The sequence below is a fragment of the Vombatus ursinus genome, unplaced genomic scaffold (assembly GCF_900497805.2).
Source record: "Vombatus ursinus unplaced genomic scaffold, bare-nosed wombat genome assembly UNPS02014798.1, whole genome shotgun sequence".
In the NCBI taxonomy this organism is placed as follows: domain Eukaryota; kingdom Metazoa; phylum Chordata; class Mammalia; order Diprotodontia; family Vombatidae; genus Vombatus; species Vombatus ursinus.
In genome coordinates this window covers 47,124,043-47,149,133 of record NW_020954576.1, presented here as the reverse complement: position 1 = coordinate 47,149,133, position 25,091 = coordinate 47,124,043, and the positions used below count along the sequence as shown (strand labels likewise).

Below are 25,091 nucleotides of genomic sequence, written 5' to 3'. Positions count from 1 at the left end.
ATCAATCAATCAAAAAGCATTCTGTGCCAGGCAGTGTGCTAGTCACTGGGGATAGAAGGAATTTACAGCCTTATGGGGAAGACAGCATATACACATATAAAATAATTGGAGAGGGACACAAAATGAGGACTAAAGGCAAAAATGAAATCATCCTCCCTTTATGGAATTTACATTCTTATGGGGGAGACTATGCACCCATATACACACATACATAGACATATATACAGTATATCTATGTATACAGTATATACACACACACATATACACATTATACATGTATAGTATATTTACACATGCATCTATACACATATACACATGTGTATGCATAGTATATTTACACATGCACATATATGCACTGTACAGTATATACACACACATGCATACATATGTGCACACATATATTCACACATGCACATATATGCACGTGTATAGTATATATACATATGTATATGTATGTAAGCACATAACATATATTTACACATGCACATGTATACACATGTACAGTATATATACACATGTATACATATGTGCACATATCATATATTTACACATGCACATATATACACATGTACAGTATACTTACACCGGCACACACATATGTATACATGCAGATAGTATATTTATACCTGTACACAATTATGTACCTATACATATATGCAATATATACATGTGTGTATATATACATACATACATTTTATATATGTATTAACGGGTGCACAGGTGGGCATCAGGAAATGATCTTACAGGTGTGCCCAAGTCTTCTTGTTCTGTGGGAGGTGAGGGCAAAGCTATGGGCTTTGAACATTTTGGAAAGGGGAAAATCTGCTAGAATAGTGGATGGACTCTTCTCTCGAGCATTTCACACACACACCCCCAAACCCCCCTCCTAGATTTGTTTCAACTAAGGGTTACAGTCTAGCCCCTGAATTCATGGTCACGCATATTGTGGTTCTCACTGCTGAAGAGAAAGGCCATGAGGCAAGTGGGATCCCCCTCCCCCAACATCAGCGTCGTAATGGGATTCCTACCACATCCACATGGTGATTATGGGAGCAGCATCTAGTATCAGTCAGAATTCATCATCGTTATCACACCGGGGTCTGTGTGAGTGAGTGCACATCTGGAGGCGCAAAGGCATTGAAGAATGTAAATGGCTAGTTACGGGGATGCCGGTCCCCCGGGGGCCCAGCATGGGGTCATTGGGACAGATGTGGAATGATTGGTCCGTTCTCCCTGGACATCCTCTTGGCTATGCAGCAGCACAACATAGGAAGGCAGGCTGAACTACATGCTGCTGGGAAGAAGGCATGGCAGTGTGTCCCTGAGTCTTACTGTGCATTTTGTGTCTCCCTCCTCCCTAGGACGGTGCATGAGACAAGAAAACATCTCCGACTGGTCGGCAGCTCAGTAAACGCGTGTAAAATGGAAGCCCGAGAAGCCCAGGGGCAGCTCAATAAGGTGAGGTACCCTTCAGCAGTGCCAGGCGATACTTGACAGCCAGTGACTCCTGGGGTCATTGTGTCTGCCTTTCTGCTTCGGAACAAAACTGCCCTTCACTCAGACCAGACGGGTTTAGTTTAGGGGGCCGCTTTCCAAACCTCCGCCAGGGAAGTGATGCTTGTAGACACGTCTTACGGGTGGTGCCTGAGCTGGGGCTGGGGAGCAGTGGTGCTTCCTGGGACTGCTTTTGTAAGGCTGTGACATCCCTGGGTGGGAAGGGTGGGACCTGTCTGGGTCCAATGCCACGTCACTCTTCCAAACAGATGCCTTGTGGCTTCACTTATCCAGGTGGATTGTACTTCAGATGAGTAAGCTCATTCCTTCATTGTGTACAGGGAAGGAGGTACGAGGGCTTCCACCCTTCCCTGGCTGCTTGGTTTTGGGTGTGCTCAAAGTGATGAGACCAGAATAAGGACACCAGCCCTGATGAGCCATCGGAGGTCTAGATCAAGGACGCGTTCCTTCAGTCAAGAACCTTCCCACCCCCACTGTCCAACAGAGGCAGCTAGATTGCTGGGCTTGGAAGCAGAAAGACCCCAGTTTAAACCAGGCTTTAGGCACTTAATAGCGACGTGGCCCTGGGCAAGTCACTTAACCTCCGTCTGCCTCAGTTTCCTCAAGCACCGACCTCCCAGGGTTGTTGTGAGAATCAAATGAGATGCTATTGATAAAGCATTTAGCACAGTGCCTGGTCCACAGTAGGTGCTTAATAAATGCTTGTCTCCTTCACTCCGGCAGACACAGGAGTATATCCACAAACACGCACACACACACTCTACTTGTTTCAGAGGCTGGAGATTTCCCTGACCTGGTTGTTCTCAAATATCCTCACCTTGCTTTCCCAGCAGATTGTTTATGTTGCAGCAAGAAGAGTTTAGGTGAGGTAGAAGGAAGACCTTCCCAAAGGTCTGATGACTGAACACTGGTGAAGGTCGTTGCCCACTCACAGAATCTCCCTCCCCAGAGGCTTCTAAGACAGGGTGGACGCTCATCTTTCCAGGATGGAGGCAAGGGACTCCACAAGATGGCCTTTTGAAGTGACTGGAAGCTGGGATATGGAGATCACTGGGCAAGCTAGGGACCCGAGCAAATGGGTTTTTTTCCTCCCTTTCAGGCCCTGGACCGATTATCTCGTCGGCTTTGGCAGGGCAGAATGAAAGCGGCTCAGAGTTCTCCCCCTCCTTTTGCTGCTTATTCCAGACTCCTACCAAAAGACCTGGTTCTCCAGTAAGTTTGAGAGGGGGGCACCTAAGTGGCTCGGTGGATAGAGCACTGGGTCTGGAGTCAGGAGGACCTGAGTTCAAATCTGGCTTCAGATACTTACTAGCTGTGTGACCCTGGCAAGTCACTTAACCTCATTTTGCCTCCAAAAAAAAACCAAAAACGAAAACAAAAAGAAGTTTGGGAGGGCAGGGCAAGGGAAGGAATACCATTGTCCTGCCTTATGTTAAGTCTGGGTATAGGGGATCTCTTGTGGTATGGCAAAAGTGGACTTGGAGTGGACATGGGTTCAGGTCCTGCCCCAGACGTTCACCAGCTGTATGACCCTGGGCCCTACTTGAGTTTCATTTTCCTCCTCTGTAAAATTAGGGAGTTGGACCTATTGATCTTTCCGGTTCTGTCCAGGTCTAGATCTGTAATCCAATGATCTAAATCCCATGATCCTTTGGGACCAGCTCTGGAAGGAGCCTTCATGGCAAATGGGGTAACCACCCAAAGATCTGGATCCTCCCAAACTGCCCATCTGGTTGTGGGATTGGCTCCTATCGCTCCTGGCCTGAGCCTTGAATCTTTACTGTTGGTTCCCCGCACAGCATTCAAGAGCTCCGAGAGGAGATGAAGTTACTGGCCTTTGATCTCCAACATAATAATCGAATCATTGAGAGGTAAGGCGGTGAAGATCAACAGCATTTGTTTTCAGATTGAGCGGCCACGCCTCCCTGGTCCGTAAAGCAAGCACATCTCAGATTTCCCCAGCAGCCAGATATCAGTTTTGGCCATTTCCAGGTTATCGCGCTAACCCCGATGAATTGTTGACCTTTCTATTTAAGCTTTAAAATCTGGGAAACCATCCCAGAGTCAGATCAGAGCTGTGGGGGTGATTTGAGTTCCAGACCAGCCTCAGCCACTTGCTAGCTGTGTGACCTTGGGCAGATCACTTTACCTGTTTTACTAGTCTCCTGACCTGTAAAATGGGGATAATAACAGCACCTCCTTCCCGGGGTTGTTGTGAGAATCAAATGAGATAATAGTTGTAAAGAGTTCACTTAGCATGGTGCCTGGCACATAGTAGGTGCTATATAAATGCTAGCTGTTATTATTCTTATCACTTGAATTTTTAGTAAGTGTGTGAGGTCATGCCTCAGTCCTCCTTCAGGATGTCACGACCCACCCACCTCCCAATAAGCTATCTGTCTTTGCTCTTGGAACAAACTCTCTGACAGTGTATGGATCAGCTGTGTGGGGTTGTCATCTTTATAGCATCCTCTGTATTAGGAATCAGCATAATATGGTGGCTAGAGGACTGGGCTTAAGGTCAGGAAGTCTGAGTTCAAACTCCCCCTCTGATGGGCAAGTCACTTAACTTGGAATTCTCCTTTGTCTTCTCTGCTTCCTATTCCCTGGCTTCCTTCAGTATTCAGCTCAAACTTCCCCTTCTGCAGCAGGTCTTTCCCAGTCTTCCCCTCCCATTGGCGTCTTCCCTCTGAGATTACTTTTCATTTACACCGTGTCTATGTTGTACCTACACAGTTCTTTGCATGGTATCTCCTCCATTACATTGAGAGCTGCTAGAGATCAGAGACTGTTCCTTGACTTTCTTTGTATCCCCAGCACTCAGTACGATGCCGTGCATACAGTAGAACTTAACAAATGCTTGTTGACTAACTGGCTGGTCATGACCTTGCCCCCTCTTCTCTCTATTCTCCTAAGCTTTGGGGAGCAGAAATGGTCTGTAAATTGCTTGTCTTCTGCACAAGAAAATTTAAAACATGCCTTTTGTTTACAGGTTAAGTGGGGTCCCATCTGCCTCTGGGTCTTTGAGAGCTGAGAGTGAGGTAGTGGAATCCTGAACCTTAAGGGGCCCTGGGCTCATCAGCACTGTAGGGCAAGGTCTGGCCCCATCTTTTACCTCATCCTACTTCCCCTCAGGCCAGCAGGCACCAGCATTAACTCTCACTAGTCTTGGCCATGAGTTTGTTACACTATGAACCTACAGCACCCAGGAGTTCATCTCTTCACGGAGCTGTGAGGCACGCCCGATTTCTGCGCACCAACACTGACCTCTGTGTGTTATCAAGATTTGGTCCTTGCATAGCTCTGTCTTGCACTCTTCAGCTGGTACCAGGGACTGGGAAACTGGGGAGACAAGGTTGAGACAAATCCTCCCCATCCCCTCCAGGTTCAGAGGTTTGCCCTCCAGGGAAGAGGGCAAGAGGTTTTCTGTGGATGCTGAGCTAAGCTTTGGTCTTCCTTCCCTGAATGTATCTGGTGATAGACAACACATCACTCTACTCTGTCCTATTTCTCCTTGAGCCCCCTGGCTTCTGGTGAGAAGAAAAATCCAAGCCTCCTGGCTATTCTTCAGCCTAATTCCAGGTCCGTACAATCAGGCTGAAGAAGGAAACATCATCGTCCCAAAAGAGTGAGGACTGAATTCCTGGGCTATCCCACACACACCTCTCTGGAAGGCTTCAGAAGGGCCTGGAAAACACTGCCTTGCCAGCTAGCTGGAGCCCACATGCCCCGAGTCTGAAGGCAATGGAGAAGTGGTCCTGAAGGACCGCCGGAAAGGGACCTCAATCCCACTGAATAAACATGGCTTCACTTTTCTGTTTCCTTGTGTTTGGTGGCTAAATACAAGCTCTCTGGAGAGAGATCTCTAATGAGCCAAAGGGAAGTGGGAGAAGGAAATGATGGCAGAGTTGGAAGCAATGAGAAGTGAGGGTGGGCCCCTACAAATCATATCAAGCGGCATTCCCTGACATCATCCCTCACCCCGAGTTGCAGCCTCTCTCCCGAATGATTCCTGCTTTGAGTATTCCCTCAAAAAAGGAACCTTTCAGGAGACTGGCTGCCCACTGGTCTACTGCTAGGGGAGCCTCTGAAGGGTTGCATTCTAATCCTTCGGCCTTGTCATACCTGCCTGGCTCCTGTTTCGGGGAATGGCTTCAGCTCGGGGGTTGTTCTGTTCATCCCACCAATAAGCTGCAGCGTGTGTGAGATTCAGGCCTGAAGCTTTCCCATTCTCAGGCTTCACTGATCTCTACGAACTTCCTAAGGATTCCAGCTTTCCCTGAGGACGATCCAGGGAATCTTGTGCCTGGCCACAGAGCTTTCTCCTTTACTAATTCAAGACTTTCACTGATCTCTGCTCCCTGGTTTGAGACATGGAACCAACCCCTTTGGCATTTTTTGGTCCATAGACTAGAGTTGAAAGGAGCCCATAGTGCAGCTTGCCTCATCTTCCCTTGCCCCCTCATCTTTTACAGATGAGGAAATTGCCCAAAGAGGTCAAGCCTTTCCCAGTATCACCCAGGGTAGTCCTCACAGGCAAGATTTGAACTGAGGTCCTTTGCCTTGAGAGACAGGGTCCTTTCCGTCATATCACAATGTCTCCCTTAGTCAGACAACTGTTGCACCTGATCCTTAATTAGGTTTTCTGCCTTTTCCCATCTCCCTTCCTGTCTAGTACCTGTTCCTCCTTCCCCTTATCCTACCTGGGTCATCTTGTGCATAAAATTTTTATTTGTAAGTTTAAAAAGGCCATTTAATTTAGAAAAACTATACCAGGCTAAAGTAAATGAACAATCATATAAAAGATTCCAGTGCAGAACTGAGTTTCTAAGCTATTCTAGCCAGCTAATTATCTCTGGATCTAGTTTGAACTCCATGGTCCTTGTAGGTCTGGTTTCTGACTGGTGGTGCCTGTGGCCTCATTAGGACTCCCAAAATATATGGGAGTCTTCCTCCCCAAAGTACCCCAAAGTACTCAAAAACCTAGGCCCTCTGGACTGAGTTCAATCCCAGGTTTACTCTCAGCCAATCGGGAAGATGCCTGATTGCTGGCCAGTTTTTGATAATCTACCTTCACTCATAATAATGTGGCTAGCTAAAAAACTCTCCTTCTATTTAGAGTTGATCAGGTGGAAGAAGAAAAGAGATAGCCCTGATAAGACCCCACGAATCCACCAAGCTTTTCCTATCTTCCAGAAAATAGAATGCTTCAACCTGACTCAAATTTGATCCTAAGATTCACAAAAATACCTTTATTACTACTAAAAATAACTACACACGCCTAGTGCCGTGGGGTTTTCAAAGTACTTCATAACAAACCTATATGGTAGGTAGGGAAAGCATTTTTCTCCCTATCTTGAGGCACAGAGAGTTAGTTTAATTGCTCTTGGTCACACAGCTAAAACACATCAGGTTCAGGACTTGAACCAAGTGTCCGAACTCCAAGCCTGGTGCTGTTTTCCCTCCAGTTCCCTGTCTTTCATCATATTGCTACCCATGGAAGAAGAGGCAGGGTATTCCTTCCCTTCTCAGCTGCGTGGGGTTTGGAACTCTGGGAAGAAAGGATTTGCTCTCTCTTACCCACCTGGGTATCTGTTACTCTACAGACCACCAAAACCACGTTAAAAATTATTTTTTAAAATTTTAGGTCAAGTTTTAAATATTGGAGTTGAATAATGCTTTAGGCAGTTGTCTGGATTTCTTCATTTTATCAAAGAGGTATTCAGGGGCAGCTAAGTGTTGCAGTGCATAGAGCCCTGGAAGCAGGAAGACCTGAGTTCAAATCAGGCCTCAGACGCATAACACTTACTAACTGTGTGACCCTGGGCAAGTCACTTAACTCCAACTGACTCTCAAAACAAAACAAACAATAAAAAGGAGGTATTTGGGCTCACTTGTGTTCAGGATCCAGAAAATCACTACATTTGGGAGTTGGAAGGGGCTTCAGTGGCTCTCTAGTCCAACTAATTCAGACTAATTGTGTAAGCTTCTTGCAAATCCAGGAATTCCCAGATTTTTATGGGGAAATCCAAATTGGCTTCAGGCTAAGGTCTTCTGCTAACAGCTCTTCCTTCCCAGAATTGATTTCTCCCTTTTCTTAAAGGAATCCAGGCCCTAAGTATCTCTGCTAAGCTGAGTCCACTAAAGTAAGGTTGAGGACAAGAGGGGGGGAGATGAGTGGTATATTAATTGAAAGAGATGGAGGTCCAAGTGAGAAAACTCACCGTGTTTAGAATGGAAAGGAAAGCACCTGGGTAAAATATGAATCCAGATAGGAGTAGTATTAATAATAATGATAGCAGCTCTTATTTACAAAGAGTTTTTAGAGTTTCCAACCTACTTTATATACGTTATTTTGTTTGATTTTCCAAATAATTCTCTTGGGTGGGTGCCATTTTCCCAATTTTACAGATGAAAAAACTAAGGCTCAAATAAGTTAGTGATTTGCTCAGTACCACATGACTAATAAGTGTCTAAGATGGTATTTGAACCCAACGCCTTCCTGGCTCCAAGTTCATCCAAATGAAAGCCAAAACCAAAAATAAACAAAATAAACACTTCACAAGGCCATTCGTAAAAATGGACATATCTGGCTATTCTCTATAAACAGCAATGGAAGTTAGCAGAGGCAGCTCTGGAGAATAACAGGGCCTGAGTTTTATGTCCAAACCTGCCAATATGTTTTCTCTTTGGAAATACTAACTTTTATACATTGATGAACCTGTGATCTTATTGGGGTGGGGGTAGGGGAGCCTTCTCCACCTGTACAGATCCCAGCCCCTCCAAAGCTTCTCACTCAGGGCAATTCTTATCCATGTCTCTAGGTGAATTCTGAATAGAGAATCCACTCAACGTGCTAGAGGCCTTTATCTGGTTCTTCTGACATTTGAGAACGGAGAGGCATGGTGGACGCACTTAGGATGTCTGTTCTCCATCACTCTTACTTACCATATACCCACCAACCACCTTTTCTGATCCTTGGTGCTGTTAATGTCTTTCACATTGTTTCTTGCAGCAAGTCATCATGGGCAATATACTGTAGCCTGGTGGTGTCAAATTCAAATAGAATGGGGGCCACAAACCCATACATAAAGATTCCTTTGGACCACATATTGACTTAGTTTTAAAATGTATTATCATCCACGTTTTATTGTATTTTTATTTATTTTGCTAAATATTTTCTCATTACATTTTAATCTGGTTTGGGCAGCACTTGGGAGTACTTTGGGCCTCATGCAGCCCACAGGCCTCATGTTTGGCACTTCTGCTATAGCCTACTTATACCTACCATGCATCTTTCCATAATTTAGATAGATAAGCAAATAGTAAGATGGATGGATGAATGGAGATAGATAGGTAGATAGATAGATAGATAGATGATAGACCATTTATTAAGTTCATACTAAATGCCAGTCACCACATCAAGCACTAGGGATACAAATGTAAGCAAGCAAGACTGTCCGTACCCTCAAGGAGCTTACATTCTGATGGGGGAAGAGTGAATAAGTCATTTTGAGTATTATAAATACCCAAAGGTACATACATACCTTATATACAAAGGACATATGAAAGAAGATGCTATCTGCATCCAGAGAAAGAACTGATGAATGGAAGTATGTACAGAATTATTTTACATATGTAAATATGTATTTGTGTCTAATGGTAGCCATCTCTAGGATGGGGAGGGGAAGGAAGAAAAAAGGAAAATAAAAGAAATTTACAGGATAACTTTATTATATATTTAAAAGAAATAGCAAGTTGCACATAATAGATTTGCAGTTTCGTGTGCAATCACTTTTTTATTATACTATGTTATGGAAATGCTTGTTTTATTCCATAAATTAAAAATAAAATAAATAAAAATATTTTTAAAAAGAAAAGAAAGAAAGGGGAAAGAGGAGGAAGGGTACCTCCATGTGCCTGCAATGCAGCAGAGGAGGAGATAGAATCTAGAGATAGTCAAATTGAGAGTGAGAAGTGTGACTGAGATCCTTTCCAAACTGGTGTTTCCCAGAAAAAGAGTCATCAGTGAGAAGAAGATGACTACAGAGAGAAGGTTTTCTAGGTGGTGTAATAGATAGAGCTCTAGAACTGGAGTCAGGAAGACCTGAGTTCAAATTCAGCCTTGAACACTTACTAGCTGTGTGACCCTGGGCAACTCACTTAATCTCTGCCTGCTTCAGTTTCTTAATAATAGTACCTACTGAGATAGAAGGGAAGGCAGATTAGGAGAAGGGGTATTCAGAATGCATGCCATTTTGGGGTGGGGGAAGGGATGAGATGGGGAGAAAATTTGAAACTCAAAATCTTGGGGAAGTGAATGTTGAAAACTAAAAATAAATAAATTAATTAAAAAAAAAAATGATAGTACCTACCTTCCAGGGTTGTTGGAAGGATCAAATAAGATCATATTTGTAAAGTGCCTAACATACATTCGGCACTTAATAAATGTTTGTTTTCTTCCTAGGAAGGAAGTTTCCATTTGTTGTTTGAGTCATCTGTAATTTTCCCAATGCTGTTTAGTTCTAACTGCTCCTCCCATTTATTTCTAAGTACAGCTCTTTCTTAATCTTCAGTATTCGTGTGTGTATGTGTGTGCGTGTGTATACACGTGTTTGTATACATATATCTATACACATATATCATACATATATCTTTAGGTAAAATATATACATATATATGCATATATTTCATTTTTTATTCATATTTATATATATTTACACACACCTACACACTGATCAACTAATTTAGTGTGCTGCCTGTCCAGATTCGTGTCTTCATCCAAGCACTATGCATTTATCTCTTTAGAATGACTATGGATTTCTTTGATAAGACTTTGTTGTGTTCCAAGGCTCCACGCAATTAGTGTGTCATCTAATTGATGAATGATGGGGCCAAAGAAGTGGTGATTAATGGGTGAATATCTTCCGTGAAGGGAGTTGTCTAAAGGAGTGTCCAAATGATTTGTCTTTGGCCTGTGATGTTCAACATTTTAATCAATGACTTGGATGAAAGTATAGATAAGTGCACTTTTCAAATTTGCAGATGATATAAAATGGGGGCAGCAGCTAACAGGCAGGGTAGAAATAGGTTTCAATAAGCTAAAACAACAGAGCAATTCCAACAGGATGACATTTAATAGGGATAAATGTAAAGTTGTAAGCTGTTTAGTCATTTCCAACTCTTCGTGACTCCATTTGGGATTTTGCTTGGCAAGGATACTGGATTGGTTTGCCATTTTCTTCTCCAGCACATTTTACAGATGAGGAAACTGAGGAAACAGGGTGAAGTGACTTGCCCAGGGTCACGCAGCTAGTAAGTGCCTGAGATCAGATTTGAACTCAGGAAGATGAGTCTTCCTGGTTCCAAGTGCAGTGCTCTATCCACTGTACCACATAGCTGCTCTACCCATGCACATTAATTTGTATTAATTTTGTATAAATTTAATATATATTTCTTCACGTACATATTGTCTCCCCTGAATGAATTGAATCATTCTGAGGACAGAGACTTTCCTGCTTTCACCAACATGACCTTGAAACTTATCACAGTACCTGGCACATAATAAGCACTTAATAAATCCTTGTGGATTGATTGATTGGTTCTCAAATTAGCATTGAGCTAGAAGGTGGGAAATGTCCTTTCCAGCTCGAGATTTTATGTTTGGGCTCACACCAAATTCTCTAGGTTCATTTATTCTTCAGTGGCTTTTTGCTGGTTTAAAAATCATAATTATTATCATAATCGTAATTATTACCATCTTCTCAAGGAAAGGAGAAGAAAAAATAATGGGCCATTCATCCAGCACACAAGGTGACAGGCTGAATTGGCAGGGAAAGCATTAGACTGGGATGCCAGACCTAGGTTCAAATCCTAGCTCCAAGACTTATTAGCTATGTGTCAATGAACAAGTCAACTAACCTGTCTACCAGCGTCCTCATCTATGAAATGGGAACAAAAATACTTGTATTCCTTTTTCTGGAGGGTTATTGTCAGTCAGTCAGTTGGTCAGTAAGCATTTAGTAAGCACCTCCTATGTGCCAGGCACTGTGTTAATCGCTGAGGATACAAAGAAATGTAAAAAACAGCCCTTGTTCTCAAGGAGCTCACAGTCTAATGGGGAGATAATATGCAAAGAGCTATGATTTCGGTAATCCTTAATGCCATATAAACAGGAGCTACACATAGTCAGAAAAGTCTTCTACTTCATAATCTGTAAAGTGGGTTCAAAAAATCAACTTCACAAATACAGGAGGGGAGGGGCAGCATGGCTAGACAATTGCTTCTCGAAGAAAGATCTGGCGGGGTTTGTGAACTGCAGCTGTCTGTGAGTTAACTGGGTGACATGGTCTATAAGAGTAAACAAACAAATAAATCAAGGTGATGGGATCTTAGGAAACTGCATTAAGATAGGTATGGTGTTGAGATGATGCAATATGATTTTGTAGTCGACCCACTCAGCATGGTTCCATAATTTTCTCCAGCTCCCAGAGCAAAGGCACTGGATAATGAAGTAATCCAAGGGTGAGGTTTGATGAGGCATAAGAGCGATGGGACAAGCGGGCGATGGACTTGAGTGTAGAGAACAGCGTCGAATTGATTTAGTTCATTAAGGGGTCAAGATATGGAAAAGAGAAAAGTATAGCCAGAGTAGGGGTGACGGTCTGGGAAAGAACTCAGGGTGGAAGGACTGGAGGTCACAATGAGGACATAGAACAGGGGGAGGGGACATAAGACAGAGGAAAAGATAGAATGATAAAAGGGATAAGGAATTTTGGAGTTCACAAACACGGAAGTGGAATATTTGTGAGTGATGGCAAAATCAAGGGTATGACCATTTCTGCATGTAACTGAGGCAGAATGGAGGAGTAGGTCATGGGAAACAAGTAAGCTAGAACTGGGAAGTTAGGAAGTTTGAGGGAGTATTAGTATGTATGTTGAGGTCTCCTACCAAGAAGGCATAGAGAAAAAGGATGTGAGCTAGGCACTAACCTCATTGAGGAAGGAAGGATAACGTGGGGGGGGAGGGAGGAGGAGAGTAGATTACAGGCATTGGAATCTTGATTTAGGTGATAAATTTGTAACGAATGAACCTCAAAGGAAAAGAAATTCCTTGTGATAGTGGCAACATGAGAGCCGAAAGTGTCACTAGAGAAAAAAGAAGTTTTCCACTTCCACCACCATGTCCAGTAAGTTGGGCGCAGGAGGCTACTAGGGTCAGCTCTGCTCGTGAGCCAATTGTTAAATTTTCACTGTGAGCATTTACACCTTTAAAACTGGCAAAGGTTATACGTCAGGGCTTGACTCGTTATTTTGCTGATTGTCTAGACTTAAGAAAGTGATGGAGAAAATATTAGTGCAGATTAAACCTAAAAGTGTATTACTGGGTACATTTCTTTTTTCAGAGAGCCAGTTGTAAAACATTTACCAGTGCATCTCTGGTTGGGGGTATGAGCGAATTTGAAACCAGTACTAGAAAGGGTGTCTAGGGATGTCAGGTCATTTGAAGGGAGCCAGATCTCATTGAAAGCCAGAATATGAAGGGAGTGGGAAAGGAAAAGCCTTAAAATGAAATCATTTGTGAACTCTGGATCAGGCGTTCTAGGGAGCACTAGGGACAGGTTGATCAGGAGTGAGGTATTTAGGGCTTAGAGTTGAGGAGGATGGGAGTAAGGGGGTGAGCAGTTTGGGGGTGATGAACGAGGTCCCATGATAGCAACGGGTTTTGAATCACTTTGGGGACAGTTTGACAGGTGGGGAGTATGCTAATGATTGAGGAATGGGTCCAAGAAGAGTATCAGAGGCTAGAAAGAGGACTGCTCAAGGAGATGGATGATTAGACTCTTCAACTCCTCCCCTAGCTATCCTCTATGTCTAATCTCGAGGCAGATGGTGACATTGTGTCCTGAATGCCAGAGAGCCCAACTCACATTAGGTAAGAGCCTTTAATGTCATTTCTATTGAGAAAAGCATATCTATTTCTGACGTTAAACCATTTGATAATTCCAAGGTCCTTGATGGAAATAACTGTCTTTTTCAAGAGTTCAGTAGCTATAGCTGCTGAAGAGGCTGGGGCTGTAACACCGGCAAAGGCGGTTGGCTCCCCTTACAATAGCTGCAGGTTCTGGGCTGATAGCTGGGTTAGTGGGCAGACTGTGGTGTGAGGTCACTACAATTCTTGGGTCAGTGAACTTGAATGCAGAGAACAGTGTAGAATTGATCTAGTTCATCAAGGAGTCAAGATAGAGAGAGGAGAAAGATATAGCCAGTGTAGGACTACGACTAGGAAGTCTCCACCAGTGTCTTGGGGATGGCTTGGTCTAGGTGATGGTTGTTTGACTTGCTGACCCATGCCATCTGCTGTTTCTCCCTCAGGATGCCTTGATACTTCAGCTGGGCTGACTCATCTGCCCCACAGGTGGTAGCTGTTCAACAATTGGTGATGGTTGTGCAGATGGGAGCCCCTTTCTCTATAGGGTTTGTTTCCCTGGATGACGGTTGTAGAAGCCCGATTGTGAGTAAGACAAATGCTCCAGGGCAAGGCAATTCTTGGGACTTGGGTTTCCCTTCTTGTCTGTGGCAGTTGGTGATTGGTGTAGGTAGTTTCTGGGATCCACAAGCGTTGTTCCACTCAATATTTGGAGAGACCATTACAATTTCCAGGGTCCTCAGAGGAGGTGGCGGTCAAGGTGTTAGCTCTGGGTCCTCAGAGGAGGTGGCAGTCAAGGTGTTAGCACACACTGCCTCCTGTCTCTTCTGCAGGATAAATTGCTGCTTCAGACAGGCTGGCTTACAATGTTGGGTATATGTTAAATGAGATATCTCCTGAGGTCTCTAAGAGACAGAAAATTTTTAGATGATATAATGATGGCACATAAACTGCAATGATCTTATCCTTGTATTTCTAGTTTCTTTATGTCTTCTGATCTCATTTGTCATAAGAATGACAAATGAACATGGTTCAGTCACTCCAAGAATGTGTCAGCTCCTTGATCATTGAACAAAGATCATGCATTACTAATTTAAGCAGTTAAATTAATATTTGTCCATGAAGTGTGTGAGCTTTCGCTCCCTTGGCCCCCCTTTCCATTACCATATCACTGAAACTGTAGAAACAGAAGGACTGAGAAACAAGACTGAGAAACATTTTGCATTTTTATCTGATTTATGAAAGGTGGTGTGGTATAATGGACTGGAATCTGGACTCAGTCGACCAATGGCCAGAGTCTTTGGAAGACCTGGGTTTGTCTAGTCCAGGGGTGAGGAACTTGCAGGTTCCCCATCCCTGGTCTAGTCTCTGTCTATGAGACTCTGGGCAAATCACCAAACCTCAGTGTTCTAAGTCACTTTCTAAAACTATAAATTGTAAATAAGATAGAACTCTGATCAGTGCAATGATTCCAGAGAACCATTGTGGAAGCATAGTACCCACCTCCTGCAAGACTGGTAATGGACTCAAGACACAGAATGAGATAACATTTTAGTACATGGTCAATGTGGGGATTCATGTTTCTTGACAATGCATATTTTTACAAGGGTTTTGTTTTTCTTTTTCTTTTTCTTTTTCTTCTCAATGGGGGTGGGTAAATGGGAGGGCAATAAAAATGCTTATTCATTGAAAAGAAATAAAATTTAATTAAAAAATGCAAAGAAAGTGCCAATAAATGTAGGTCAAGGGAGTTCCCTCATTTGGGAGTTCTCTCTACCAATGAAATCATAAGGCCTGTCCTTATCTGATTCATAAGCTGCCATGGCCAAAAAATTCATCATCTAGTGAGTGTCCAACCTTCTGATCGTGAGCCTCTCTTTGGTTAGTGAAGTTGGTTCTCAAACAATCAGCAGTCTGTCACTGGGGCTCATATTCAATGCCTTTCCATCTTAGTAGGACATGCCAAAGCTTGGAGTCTGCCAGCAAAGCCTTCAAGAACCAAAGGTCATTAACATGTAACACTGAGGTATGAGGTACACCATTTTGGGGAGCCTTGTTAGCTGTCCTTTAGAAATACCCTGAGAATGGTTTTCTCCAAACTTGTACCCTGGACTAGACTACTCCATGAATAAGGAGCTTGAATCTAACCCCATCTGGACACCTCTGCAACCATCATCATCATCATCATCATCATCATCATCACCAATAGCATTTAGATATTGCTTTAAGGTTTGTAAAGCACCTTACACGTGTTATCTCATTTAATCCTCACCCAATTCCTATGTGGTAGTTGCTTTTACTGTCCTCATTTACAGATAAGGGAACTGAGGCTGAGAAATTAAAAGACTTGCTTAGGATCATCCAGCTATTATGTGTCTGAGAGAGGATTTGAATTCAACTATCCTTGACTCCTGGGCAGTTAGGTGACACAATGGATAGAGTAGTGGGCCTTGAGTCAGAAAGATTCCTCTTCCCAAGTTCAAATCTGGCCTCAGACACTTACTAGCTGTGTGACCCTAGGCAAGTCACTTAACATTGTTGGCCTCAGTTTCCTCATCTGTAAAATGAGCTGCAGAAGGAAATGGCAAACTACCCTAGTATCTCTGCCAAGAAAACCCCCTATGGGGGTCATGAAGAGTCAGATACTACTGAAACAATTGAACAACAATTCGTGACTCCAAATCCAGGGTTCTCTCCTCTGCACAACCTAGCTACCTCTAGTAAGGGCAGTGAGAGAGGGAGAGGAGTATGTAATTTGGCCTCCTAGTCCTTTGCAGTATGGTGTCTGGCTAGTTCGTGACAGTTGAATCTCAGGCTGAAGCTGCTGTCACCCCAATAGCCCTGAAGGGAACTCCCTGCACTGGCCTCCCTGGGCACCTGTAACTACTGCCAGGCATCCCATGTTTAGTCTCAATGAGACCAGGTAGGATTCTCAGTGGCAGTCCGGGTGACCTTGAAAGTCAAATACAGATGTTTAGTAAGTGAAATGGCCAAGCCTCTGATATCTCAGGAGAAAAGCTTATAGCTGGTAAGAGGTTCTCCGTCCCACTAATCACATTCTAAGTGAGCCCAAGGCCATGCACCCAAGGCTAACAGAACTTCTTCATGGAGAGATATCAATAATAATAATGCCCTGGGTTTCAATAGTCTTTCTCTTCAAAGACCTAGAATCACTTTTGTTGTTGTTGACTCTTTTCAGTCATGTCTGACTCTTTGTGACCTCATTCGGGGTTTTCTTGGCAAAGATACTAGAGGGATTTGCCATTTCCTTCTCCAGCTTATTTTACAGATGAGGAAACTGAGGCAAACAGCTTTAAGTGACTTGCCCAGCTAGTAAGTGTCCAAGGTAGAATTTGAACTCAGGTCTTCCTGACTTTGGACCCAGCTTTCTATCCACCACACCACCTAGCTGCCTCCCTAGAATCCCTATCCCTTCCATTTTCTTGAGGTGTGTCTCAGAAATAGGGGAGGACACAGATGTCAAATTCATGTTCCAGATGCAGATACTTAAGGCCAGAGAGGTTTAGTGATTTGCTCAATTTTACACAGCCAGTTTAGTAGAGACAGCCAAGGAAAAGTGGCTAAAGGCAGTCAGTTTGGGGATCCATCTAGTTCCAAGCAGTGTCAAAGATTATTTTATGTATAACCTCCTTTCTCTGCATCATCCTAAGTGCCCTTGAGCAAACATCTCATAACTGGACGCTATGAAGGAGCAGCCCGGCATGACTGGAGTTGGTCCAGCCCTCCTTCTGGTCTAGCTCCCGGCTCCTGGCTCTTCATCAAAGGCGGCAGCACTGCCCCTCTCCCTGAAGCCTTCACCCTCCCCAGTCTGGGACTGGGAGGAGGATAAAAAGAGTCGGGGGAGACCTCTGTGTCTTCCCGGGCTCCCTTCTGCTGGTGTCCTGCTTATGTCTCCACCGCATTCCATGGCTTCCTGCCCCTGCGGTGGGGTCGGGAGATGAGTTGGAATGCAAGGCGCCTCAGCCTAGAGCTCTCCCTCTCTAGCTAGCCAAGAGAGGAAAGTTGATGCAAATCCGGATGGAATATTTTACTTTTTCCAACTTGGAAAGAAGAAAGAAGAAAAATAATCCTTATCGTGAACCCAGCTGAAGTAGCTTAGAATTATCAATTACAAAATTGAGGCCAGGATAGAGGTGGCGTCATTGAACTCCTAAAAATAAATACTTTCCTTCCCTCCCCTCTCATGACATAGCGGAAGGAGAAGGAGTGGAGTCAGAAAAGCTAGGCTCAAATCCTGGCCACTGATAAGCTGCGTGACCTTGGGCAAGACATTTCCTCACTGTGGTCCTCAGTTTCCTTCTCTGTAAAATGAAGAAGTGAGGTTCAATACAAGTCTCATGTCCCTAGGTCATAAGTGCCTGCTTGGTCAGACCCCTCTGTTGCCAGAGGGGCCAGGGAGCCAAGTGGGCTGACATTTAGAGTCCTAACCAAAGTGTATACAAACAGCCCAAATAGCAGAAGAGAGAGGAAAATGCCATAACCTTGGCCAGGACCAGAGCCAGAATGGTACTAGCAGTGTGAGTTCTGCTGTAGAAAACGCCCTCCAGGGCCAACTGTGACCTGAGAGCAGTGCAAAAGTCACTGGACTGGTTGTCTGCTGGGGTAGCCCCCACCAAGCCCTGACCTCTCTCTGTAGGTATGCCTGAAGCCCTGGATCAGCTAATCCCCTCAAGCCTCAGGGTTGAAGGAGCCCCAAAAGACAAACCTTTAAGTCATGGTGGTGGGTTCTGGGCAGGTGGTGGGGTATACCCACCTACTCCAGATTATGCTGTTATAACAGAACATTTACAGAGTGAGATCGAAGACCATCCCTTCCTTTATATCCAGAGCCTTTATATCCAGATTAGTTGCTTGGGTTCTTTTTCATGCTTCATGTGTGGCCCCTCTTATACCACTGAAGTTGGCAATTCTATTAAATTTGAATGAGCATTTGTTAAGTGCCTGTCATGTGTCTAGGCACCGCACCAGGCAATGGAGATACAAAGACAAAAACAGAATAGTCTGGCCTTCAAGAAGCTTATACTCCATTCCTTAATAGATAGTCTTTGTAATTCAGTTCAGTCATTTTCGGTGTTGTCCAACTCTTTCTGACACCACTGGGATTTTCTTGGCTGTGATTTTGGAGTGTTTGCCATTTCCTTCTCTGGCTCATTTTACAGAAGAGGAAGCTGAGGCAAACAGGGTTAAGTGCCCAGGGTCACACAGCTAATAAGTGTCTGAGGCTGGATTTGAACTCAGATCTTCCTGACTCCAGGCCCAATACTCTAATCACTGTACTACCTAGCTGCCCCCTTTGTAAGTTATGGTGGTCAAAAGAATTCATTACCCATTGGGCCAGCCAGTTAGTGGTGATGAGTCTCTCTCTAGAGCAATTCCCTAGCCAAGTTAGCCAGCCCGTAAATTTGCCAGCTTGCATCCAGAGAATAAAAGCTCACTGAGCTGTTTCATTTTTGTCTTTGTACTCCCAGTGCCTAACCCATAGGATAAATGCTTGTGGAATTGAATCTATAGACAGTAGAAACAGCACTGACTCGAGTGAGGGGACATGAGTTCAAATCCTCTCTCTGTCCCTTACGATCTATGGGACTCTGGGCAAATCACTTAACCTCTCTGGGATTCAGTTTTCTCAGCTGTAAGATGAGGGGGATGGGCTAGGTGATCTCTATGATCCTTTTTCTCAGTTGAGGGCCCCACAATCCCCGGGGCTGTGCAAAGCTTTCCCCATGAAGTGAGACCTGCCAGGGCTTGTACTCCACAGTCACAGCCCTCCAGAGCCTGGGATCATCTCTGCACTGAGACGAGGCATCACAGTAAGCCTTGGTGGAGTTTGGTTACTCAGGTTGCTGAGGCTCAGATACTCACAGGGAATCTTCTCTGTACAGGGAAAGGGAAAAAAAATCCAGTGTTTCTGCTAGAGAACTATTGACTTTGCATTTAAGTAAGGAGGAGGGGGTTTTCCTAAAAAGTTTGCACAGGCCCCCCGAGTTCTGGTGGTGAAACTCCCCCTTCAGCCTTTTCATCCTCATAGATCTGCTAAAAAAAAAAAATGGTGTGAGTCAAAGTCATGGGGGATCCCCAGTGACCTCGGGGATTCACAGGCTGCAGAAAAATCCCTGAAAGTAAAACAAAAACATGACTCACTTCTTCTTTGCTACAGGCTCTCCTTAGGACAAGAATCTGGGGCAGCTAGGTGGCACAGTGGATAGAGCAGGAGGACCTGAGTTCAAATTTGGCCTGAGACACTTGACACTTACCAGCTGGGTGACACTGAGTAAGTCACTTAACCTGATTGCTTCACAAAAAATAAATAAATAAATAAAAGAAAGGCAACAATCTGTCCCTTACTTTTCATTCTGTTACTTACTTACTTAAAATAAAGAGGGTTAGAGTAGATGGCCTCTCAGATCCCTTCCAACTCTAAAACTGCGATTCTTTATGTTTCCTTATAGGAGGAAGCTAGGTGTCTCAATGGATAGAGCGCTGAGCCTGGCGTCGGGAAGATCTGAGCTGCAATCTGGCCTCAGACTCAGCCAGTGTCTTTGCCAAGAAAACTCCACGGACAGCATGGTCCATGGCAGTCATGAAGATGGACACAACCGAATGACTGAACGACAATAGTGTTTCCTTATGATCTTCTTCAGCATTTCAATCATGGAGGAAGTAAAGGGGGAGGGCTAAAATCCCCCAAACAGCTTCATCACGTAAGGTCCTTGACCCTCTCTGATGACACCCGCTCAAGGAGCCTAATGCGTTTCCTCCCAGCACATACACACCTCCCACCCCCATAATGCCATAAGCGGGTCGTGCTTTTTGTGAGTCACAGGCAGAAAAAGTCTACAATTTGGAGCCAAGAAGTTTTGCCACTTTGGAGCAAAAGTCCCAGCCGAGGGTGCTGCTGCCAGCAGCCCCAGCCTCAGAGCCTGAATGGTCGAAGGATGATTTAGCTAAAACAAAGCGTTCAGGCAGCAGACACAAGCGCTTTGCTCCCTTTCCCCCACTCAACTGTTGTTGTTGTTCAGTCACGTCTGATTCTTCATGACCCTTTTTGGGCAAAGGTACTGAAGTGGTCTGCTTCTCCAACCTCATTTTACAGATGAGGAAACCGGGTTAAATGACTTGCTCAGGATCACACAGCTAGTAAGAAGCTGAGGCTGAATTTGAACTCAGGTCTTCTTGACTCCAGGCACAGCACTTTATCCACCGAGCACCTAGCTACCCTACCCTAGTTAATATTAGTCCTATAAGGAATTTGGGATTTGGGATTTGATCCCTGGAATGCCCCTTGTTTGGGCTTGAAATTGGGGGTTGGCCCTAATTACAAATATGTACTCATGTAGGGGGAGGGTATAGCATGAATGGGCTCTAGCTCCCCCTACCCAGTGGAGGAACCAGGTCCCAGTAGATTATGGTCCTGTGTGGGGAGCAGAGACATGGAGATGGTTCTCAATTCCATCCTATAGACCTTGTTATCTTGACTCACATCACATAACCTGGTAAACTTGATAAATGTTTAAAGTCTGCTGCACTGCGTTTTTTTATCTCAAGTTTTCATCTCCATTCTCATTCCCATTCGAGAGGAGAAGATTTTGAGGAAGAGTCCCTTCCAGAAGGAGCAGCCTCTTCCTTCAGAAATGCTCAACATAGCCACCCCTGGCTGGGGCATCTGTTCAGACAGCTGGCGGGCTTGCGGGGGAGTCCTGGAGGAGAGCTCCTTAAGGCCTGAATTTTTCACTGAATTCTCTGGTTCCCAAGGTCAGTGGAGACTTTGCTCTGTCACTCCTACAACATCGTAATCCTCAATTCCCCCCAAGGGATTCATCACACTGGATTGATGAAACAAACACGCATGCTTCAGAGGAAGAAAAAAAACCCAATCATAGCAGTGGTTGTGATTTTTCTGGGCCTCCTTCTTCTCTTCAGCCTTCACCAAGCAGCCAAAATAATAATAGTTGACATTTACACATCCCAGTGACTTAAAGTCTGCAAAACCCTTTGCATCCTTTATCTCATGTAATCCTTAGGACAATCCCAGTGAGGGAGGTGCTGTTATCATTCCCATTTAACAGAGAAGAAAACTGAGGCTTAGAGAGGTCGAGTGAATTGTCCAGCGTTAGACATCTAATAAGGGTCTGAGGCAGAATTTCAATCCAGGTCTGCCCCTAAATCTTGCATGCTTTCACTCCATGCTGCCTTCCTGACTGTGTCATCCCCACCATGGAAAACCTTCAGTTTCTACTAGGGATAGGGACTGTACATGATTTCACTGGTATAGGGAACTCCCAGATGAGAAAACTCCCTTCTACCAGTACAGATCAGTACCTTCTAAGCAGAGAGTTGCCTAGAATATTGGGACATTAAATGACTTGTCCAACATTAAAAGACATATACAGCCAGTATGTGTCAGACAGGGGATGCGGTTCCTCCTGGCTTCAAGATTCTCCCTCTATTTACTATGATATGCTGCCACAGTTCCCGTTACCTATAGAAAAGTAGAGAAAAAAATAACCCCTCCTCATCCCAGGCCACCACAATCTGGCTCCCTCCCATCTACTTTTCCAGACATTTCACGTTATGCCCTCAGTCTTCCAGCCAAAGTGAAGTACAAGCTCTTTCCTGAGCCTGAGGTTCCATTTCCTTCTTTCCTCCCCTTATATAATCCATCCCCATGTTTGGAATCTCTGCCTTTTGGGATTCTTCTCTTCTTTCAAAGATCAAGCTCAGAGGCCATTTCCATGAAGCCTTTCCTTATCCCCCCAGAGGTGGAAATGTTCTCCCTGCCTCACATTTTCCTAGAGTACTGTGTCTGGATTTCTTCTCTGATTCTATCACATGTTGACTGGTATTTTTATCTGCACACGTCATAAAATCAGAGATTTAGGGCTGCAAGGAACCTCAGAAGTCTTATCTAATCCAACCCCTTCATTTTATAGTTTAAGAAATTGTAGCTCAGGGAAAACCCGTGATTTGCCTAAGATCACACTGGTAGAAAACATCAGTGGCAGGATTTGAAACCAGGCCCTTTAACCTCAGAACTACCATGCCACATCTGTTCCTTTTTCCCCCTAGCAGAAGAATGTCAGTGTCTTGGCCCAGTGTGGTTGTGCATTCCTATAATCCTTGCTAGTAGAGGGGCTGAGACTGGTGAATCCCTTGAGCTCTGGAGTTCTGAGCTGCAGTAGGGTTAAAACCAATAGGATTAACATTGTCTGGGGCCAAGATAGTGGGACCACATATTGGGGAGCATGGGGGATTGCACCAGACTGCCTGAGAAGCTTCTAACTGGCCTAGGTGAGAGAATGAGCAGGTCAAAGCTTTTGTGCTCAGCAGGGTAGTGGGATCTGTCCGCAAGTGGCCACTGAATTTCCATGCTGGTCAAGATAAGGAGACCCAGTCTCAAAAGAAAAAAAAAAAAGAATAAAATCTTCTTGAGAGTAAGGTCTATGTCATTTTTAAATACTTGTAACTCCTGTGACTAGCATAGACCTTCATAAAGAGCAAGCACTGAAGAAATGCTTGCTGTTAAATTGAATTAAAAGATTATTTCAGAATTAAATTTGGTTATTCAAACTTTTACCAAGTGAAAAAAAAATAAGGTACAGCCTCTGCAGGGACTGGGAAACTAGATTAAATCCCTCCCCCATTTTTGTTCTTGTAATTTGCCCAGTTTGGTTACTGTACTTTGATCGTATAATACTAGGTGATACAGGATTGAGGGGCACAATTTAGGCAAGGTGCCCCAATCTGTATGGGGAGATGGAACTCCCTTCTCTAATAAACCTTTAACTTGTCTCTCTGGGCTTGGTTTGGGATAATCTTTCCTGTAAAAATCAGACACAGGACCTTCTTCACGCTATCCTAATCTGGTTGGGCACCCTTGTCTATTTATAAATGGCTTACCTCCTTCCTCATCAGAGCTCCCTGCCTCTCTTGAGGAGAGTAATCTCTCTCCATGTTGTTGGCCTGGGAGGATCAAGAGACCTAATCACTGTTTGCCAAGCCCATGGAGATGGATGGATAACAGAGAGTTGAATAAGGGCAAACATTTATTAGTTATGCAGGCCCCCACAGGTGCGAAGCTTACAAGAAAAATGGGAGAGCATGACAAAACTCATCCCCATATTGAGGTTTTCCCTTTATGTATTTAGTAGTAAAAATCTAGGAATAATACTGCCTCAGCAGTTTCTCTCCACCCTCACTAACCACCCACAATAGATCTGGAAACATCCCTGCAACTGGTCTCTGATTTTATTTCCCACTAGTTCTAAATGGTAGAGAGCAGCCAGAGTGATTTCTCCCCAACTTCATAGAAAAAGAAAACACAGTTCAGAGTAGCCAAGGTTACACTGAAGGTTTTCATACACCCTGCCCACCTTGACCCATGCACACACTTTTTTTCACAGCCAGATGCCCTCTTTTTTTGTGGAATTTTGGCTTTTGCTGCTTCTGGACAAGCATAGGAATGTAGATTTTAGAGTTCTAACCAAACTCAGGCTTTCTAGTGAGGCTCAGAGATAGTAGGGTAATAGATTTAGAAATTTAGTCCATTAGATTGTAAGTTCCTTGAGGGCAGGAACTTTTTAAAAAATTGTATTCCCAGTGTTTGGCACATTGTAGGCACCTAATAAATGTTTGTTGAATTGAATTTATTGAATCTGGAAGTGGCCACCTAGACCAGTAGTGTCAAACTCAAATAGAAAGAGAGGCCACTAATCCATACCTAAGGATCCCTGAGGGCCATCTATTGACTTAATCTTAAAACTTTATTATATTTTTATTTACTTTGTTAAATATTTCCCAATCACATTTTAACCTCGTTCAGGAACACTCAGGAGTACTGTGGGCCACCATGTTTGACACCTCTGATTTCTAGACTAATCTCTTTGTTTTACAGATGAGGATATTTTGGTTTAGAGATATTAAGGGATTTGGCCAAGGTCTCCCAAGCAGTAAGTAACAGAGATGGGGTTTGGACCCAAGTCTTTTTACTCCAAATCTGGTGCCCTTTATATTGTACCAAACTGCAATGCCAGCTTCCAGTATATATGGTAACCCAGTCCCTGTGAATGGATCTCCGGACCCCAGTGACACCCCAGTTCATGAAGAAATGCAAACTAAAGAATGTCTCAGGGGTACCCATGACTCTGGGCAGGGTAGTACAGTTTCTACAAACCAGGCTGGGAATTCTCCAGCGTGGTTAGAAGAATTTCCAGGGAAATCAGGATCACTCCAAGAAACAAGCAAAAACGAAAACTCCTCCCCAAGACACTAGGAAAATGCCCAAATGTCTTTGTGGGTAGTCTGGGACGTGGAAGAGGATCGTCCCAGAAAGATTCCAAGGCACAGTCGAGATAATGACCTACTAGACATGGCTAACTCTACCAGAAGACATTCATCTCTCTTGTTTTCAGATGGGAAATGCGATTCCTGAGCTTTAAGCCAGTCTGACTTCTACATCAGTTTCTCCCTCCAAGAAGGACATGGAGGGGATAGAGGTCCCTGCTTCCTCTGCCTTGATCTACCCCCAGCTAGGATGCTTCGGGCAGAAGCCCAGCTGTTTGCAGAGTAGTTTAAACTTCACAGATAATAAAGGTGCTGATGGAAAGCACAAACTGGGGGTTATTTCCAC

General features: G+C 44.1%; 1 protein-coding gene across 3 annotated transcripts in view; it reads left to right on the top strand.

The window, feature by feature from the left end:
• The window catches only part of IKBKE (inhibitor of nuclear factor kappa B kinase subunit epsilon), a 38,826-nt gene extending 29,681 nt beyond the window's left edge, over positions 1 to 9,145 (top strand). For 2 of the 3 annotated variants that reach the window (XM_027870763.1, XM_027870761.1), the window contains 4 exons: positions 1,362 to 1,458; positions 2,615 to 2,727; positions 3,315 to 3,386; positions 4,508 to 5,335. In XM_027870763.1, coding sequence (XP_027726564.1) covers positions 1,362 to 1,458; positions 2,615 to 2,727; positions 3,315 to 3,386; positions 4,508 to 4,571 — 346 coding nt within the window. In that variant the 3' untranslated portion in view covers positions 4,572 to 5,335. Of the gene's footprint in view, positions 1 to 1,361; positions 1,459 to 2,614; positions 2,728 to 3,314; positions 3,387 to 4,507; positions 5,336 to 8,339 lie in introns of those variants that run through there. The other variant, XM_027870762.1, reaches the window with a different exon arrangement.
• The last annotated feature ends 15,946 nt before the right edge of the window (positions 9,146 to 25,091 follow it).